Source organism: Ipomoea nil, unplaced genomic scaffold (assembly GCF_001879475.1).
Source record: "Ipomoea nil cultivar Tokyo-kokei standard unplaced genomic scaffold, Asagao_1.1 scaffold2792, whole genome shotgun sequence".
Taxonomy (NCBI): Eukaryota; Viridiplantae; Streptophyta; class Magnoliopsida; order Solanales; family Convolvulaceae; genus Ipomoea; species Ipomoea nil.
This window is the reverse complement of record NW_017619220.1, coordinates 2,395,110-2,399,707: the sequence shown is the minus strand read 5'-3', so window position 1 is coordinate 2,399,707 and position 4,598 is coordinate 2,395,110. Positions and strand designations below refer to the sequence as shown.

Sequence of the window (4,598 nt, the reverse complement as noted above, 5' to 3'; positions counted from 1 at the left end):
AATTTACATACTGAATGTTTACAATGTACATACTAAAAGAAATTGTGAACATTTAGTATATAAATTGTGAAAATTAAATATATAAATTGTGTATGTAAATTGTCTATTTTGGATCCATAGTATAACAATTGTTACCCATATACGTAGGGGTGACCGCGGTTCCGGTTCCGATTCCACAAATGGACAAACCGGAACCGGAACCGGAATCTTATAGTAAGGTTCCGATTCCGGTTCCGGTTGGAACCGCCGATTCTAACCGAATTTATATAAAAGAAATTTAAAAAAAAAAAAAAAAAAAAAAAAAAAAAAAAAAAAACACTGTAATTTTAAATTTTTTCCGGTTTGAAACCGAAACCGCCGGTTCCGATGCTTTTCATCGTGAACCTTAACCGAAACCATATTGATTTCGGTTAGGAACCGGAACCGAAACCGTACGATTTGGTTCGGTTCCGGTTCAACAGTGCACGGTTCAGTTCGAACCGTAACTGAACCGTGGTCACCCCTACATATACGGTTTTTAGAGTGAATTCCATTTTTGGTCCTACTATTATAGGAGCGTTTCCAATTTTAGTCCACCTTAATTTTTTTTGTCACTTTATAACCACTATTATTGAATGTGTTCCACTTTTAGTCCCACCATTACTATTTCCATCAAGAGGTCGTGTAATCTAGGGGTATTTTGACCTTTCTTCTCATCCAAGACTATGTTTGACTAACGAAATGAGAACATTAAACCTAAAACCTAAGAAACCTCGTCGGCCCATATTGGAACGAACGAAACGATGTAGCTTTGGCTTCCCATTCTCGTTGTTCGAAGAGCCATCTTCGAATATCAGAGGAGGAGGACGAAACGCCTGGATTAAAAGAGAAGAGACAAACATAAAAAGACCAAAATACCTTTTGATTATACGGCCTCTTGACGGAAATATTAACGGTGGACTAAAAGTTGAACATATTCAATAACATTGGTTGTAAAGTGACAAAAAAAATTAAAATTGACTAAAATTGAAAATGCCCCTGTAACAATAGAACCAAAAATGGAATTCACTCCTGTTTTTATTATCCCAGTTCATTATCTAAACAGGGGTCTTCTTGTTTAGTTCAAAAGCACCCTCAACGCTCACATTTCCTTTCCTTGAAACGTAATTGGCTCACAAATCACAATGAAAGTTCCATTTGAATTCAAGCTTTTCATCACAACAGCATTTCTACTTCTTTGCATCAACGATGCCGGTTCGACGAAAGCCAAATGTTTGAACGACCAGAAATCTTTGTTACTCGGAATGAAGAATGGCATGGTTTTCATGTCTTCTGCTTCAACTAAAATGGCGCATTGGAATGCAAGCTCTGACTGCTGCTTCTGGCATGGCGTTACGTGTAGCAGCGAAGGCCGTGTAGTCGGTCTTGATCTCTCCTGGGAAGCAATTTCTGGTGGCATAGTCAGTCTTTTCAGTCTTCACTATCTTGAAAGCCTGAGTTTGGCTTTCAACTCTTTCAACTCTTCTCCGATTCCTCTTCAGATGTATAATCTCACAAACTTGAGGTACCTGAACTTGTCAGAAGCTGGTTTTGGTGGGCAGATTCCAAATGGACTTTCAAGGCTCACAAGGTTGGTTACTCTTGATCTCTCAACTCTGTTTCAAGGTGGGCAGCCATTGAAACTTGAGAATCCCAACTTAAAACTATTGTTTGAGAATGCAACTGAGCTTAGAGAAGTTTATCTTGATGGTGTTAGTATCTCAGCTCAAGGTAGAGAATGGTGTGAAGCCTTGTCTTCATCTTTGCCTAATTTAAGAGTCCTAAGCTTGAAAAGTTGTCAAGTTTCTGGACCTATACATCCTTCCCTTTCGAAGCTTCGCGCTCTATCTGTCATCTATCTCGACGAGAATAATCTGTCTAGTTCAGTTCCAGGATTCTTGGCAAAATTTTCAAATTTGACAACCTTGAGCCTTAGGTACTGTAACCTGTGGGGAGAACTCCCGAAATCGATTTTACGGGTACAAACTCTTCAGCATTTGGAGCTGTCAAATAATCCTGACCTTAGTGGCAGTTTCCCAGTATTCCAACAGAACAGATCCTTGAAGACATTATCATTAAGTTACACTAGATTCTCAGGCTCATTGCCAGATTCCATTGGTCATCTTCACAACTTGACTAGGATAGAGCTCTCCAACTGCGGCTTTGTTGGGCCAATACCTTCTACAATGGCAAACCTTAAAAGTTTGGCTTTTGTGGATTTCTCTTATAACAACTTCACTGCTTCTTTCCCATCTTTCCAGATGTCAAAGAAACTAACAACCATAGACCTCTCTCATAATGTTTTAACAGCTCCACTTTCTTTCTCACACTTTGAAGGCCTCTCAGAGCTGAAACTTGTTAATTTAGGCTCTAATTTACTCACTGGAGAAATCCCCCCATATCTGTTTTCTCTCCCATCACTCCAAACCCTTTACCTCAACAAAAATCTTCTCGAAGGCCAAGTCGATGAATTTGATAATGCATCTGCTTCTCAATTACATGCACTCGACCTGAGCAGTAACCGTCTAAATGGATCCATCCCAAACTCTTTCTTCAAGCTTCCAAAGCTGAGTGTGTTGTCACTTTCTTCCAACTTCTTTAGTGGGAAGATGCAGTTCAACGATATTGAAAAGCTCCCGGATCTAAGCAAACTAGATCTTTCTTATAACAATATCACAGTTGACACAACAAAAAGTAATGAACCCTTGTTCTCCTCTTCCCTCACAGAATTGAATTTGGCTTCATGTAAGTTGCAAAAGTTTCCAGACCTTAGAAATCAATCAAAGATGGAAAGATTAGACCTTTCAGACAATCAAATTGTGGGGACAATTCCAAACTGGATTTGGGAAGTTGGGAATGGAGGTCTCACTTTTCTGAATCTTTCTTGTAATTCTTTGGATTATCTGGAAGAACCTTACAGTATTAATAGTAGTCTAACAGTAATTGATTTGCACTCAAACAGACTACAAGGCAATTTACCAATCCCTCCAGTATTTGCCCTCTATGTGGACTACTCAGAAAATAATTTCAGCAGTGCCATTCCGAATGGAATTGGAGCTTTTCTTGTTGTTGCTGTCTTCTTTTCACTTTCAAACAATAGATTCACGGGGCCAATTCCCGATTCAGTATGCAATTCCAGTTGGGTTCAGGTTCTTGATTTGTCTCGAAATCTCTTGAGTGGCAAGATACCATCCTGCTTGATGAATTCTAGCTCTATCGTCGTACTGGATCTCAGGAGAAACAATCTTAGTGGCACTATTCCAGATGAATTTCCAGAAAGATGTGCATTAAAAACATTAGACCTTAGCAGAAATATCTTGGAAGGTCAGATGCCAGAGTCCCTAGTGAACTGCAAATTCTTAGAAGTTTTGAATGTTGGAAACAACAAAATCGTAGACCGATTTCCATGCCCTTTGAGGAGCTTATCCACCTTGCATGTCCTAGTCCTGCACTCCAATCGTTTCTTCGGAGATCTTCATTGTCTTAATGCCAATCTGAGCTGGAAAAATCTTCAAATCATTGATATATCTTCCAATAAATTTAGTGGTAAGCTTGATAGCAGTTACTTCTTTAGTTGGAGAGGAATGATATCCAATGAAGATGCATTTACCCCTGCTGAAAATCAGATTGGATTTGTCTCGTTATTCGATGATTTGTATTACGAGGACACAGTGACAATAACCCTGAAGGGACAAGAGGTGGAGCTTGTGAAAATTTTAAGAATCTTCACATCCATTGATTTCTCATGCAATAAGTTTGATGGGGATATACCAGATTCAATTGGGGCTCTAAATTCACTTCATCTTCTCAACCTGTCACACAATGCTCTCACAGGCAAAATCCCTCAACAATTTGGAAATTTGAGCCAGCTTGAATCTCTGGACCTCTCAGCTAACCAGTTGAGTGGAGAAATCCCAATGCAGCTCACAAAACTCACGTTCCTTTCGGTCTTGAATCTATCCATGAATGAGCTTTGGGGCAAGATTCCAACTGGCAATCAGTTTCAAACTTTTTCAGAAGATTCGTTTCGAGATAATCCTGGACTTTGCGGATTTCCATTGAATGTAACTTGCAATGGTACAAGTTCCAGTGGGTTGCTAAGCCTGAGTTCTAATGGCAGCCATTCAGGCCTCAAAACTGAGGTAAGATGGAAGTATGTAAGTTGTAGCTTGGGTTTTGTTGTGGGTTTGTTTACAGTTCTCTGGCTTCTTTTGCATAGTGAAATATGCAGTGAAAGATTTAACAGGCACCTCAACAATGTTCTTCTAAGACTTTTTTGTCATTGATGTCAAAGAAGAAAATTTCCAGGATGCACGGAACAAATGGTGCGGTGTTCTTGTTAAGTTCCAGTTTTAGAGTGAATTTCAATAAATATATAAAAGTAGGTTAGGTGTGTTTTCTTGAGAATTTGTATATACTACTCTAATACGGCCCGGCAGTTGTATATTTATCATAGGAATAATTTTAATGTTGTTGTAAATAAATATAAGTCAACATTACTAGAGTAATTATATATTATGATAAGTGAACATTACATCATGTATATATTGGATTGAAAGATAAATAATAAAAGTTTGATT

At 38.6% G+C, this 4,598-nt stretch overlaps 1 protein-coding gene across 1 annotated transcript; it reads left to right on the top strand.

Moving 5' to 3' along the window:
• Positions 1–1,089: 1,089 nt before the first annotated feature.
• LOC109157706 (receptor-like protein 12) lies at positions 1,090–4,367 on the top strand. Its single transcript, XM_019305544.1, has one exon. It carries the CDS (start codon positions 1,164–1,166, stop codon positions 4,302–4,304), a length of 3,141 nt encoding a protein of 1,046 aa, XP_019161089.1. The 5' UTR covers positions 1,090–1,163; the 3' UTR covers positions 4,305–4,367.
• Positions 4,368–4,598: the final 231 nt, after the last annotated feature.

Coding starts and splice junctions, on each gene's coding strand:
- LOC109157706 (XM_019305544.1), top strand. CDS start 1,164: ATGAAAGTTCCATTTGAATTCAAGCTTTTCATCACAACAGCATTTCTA.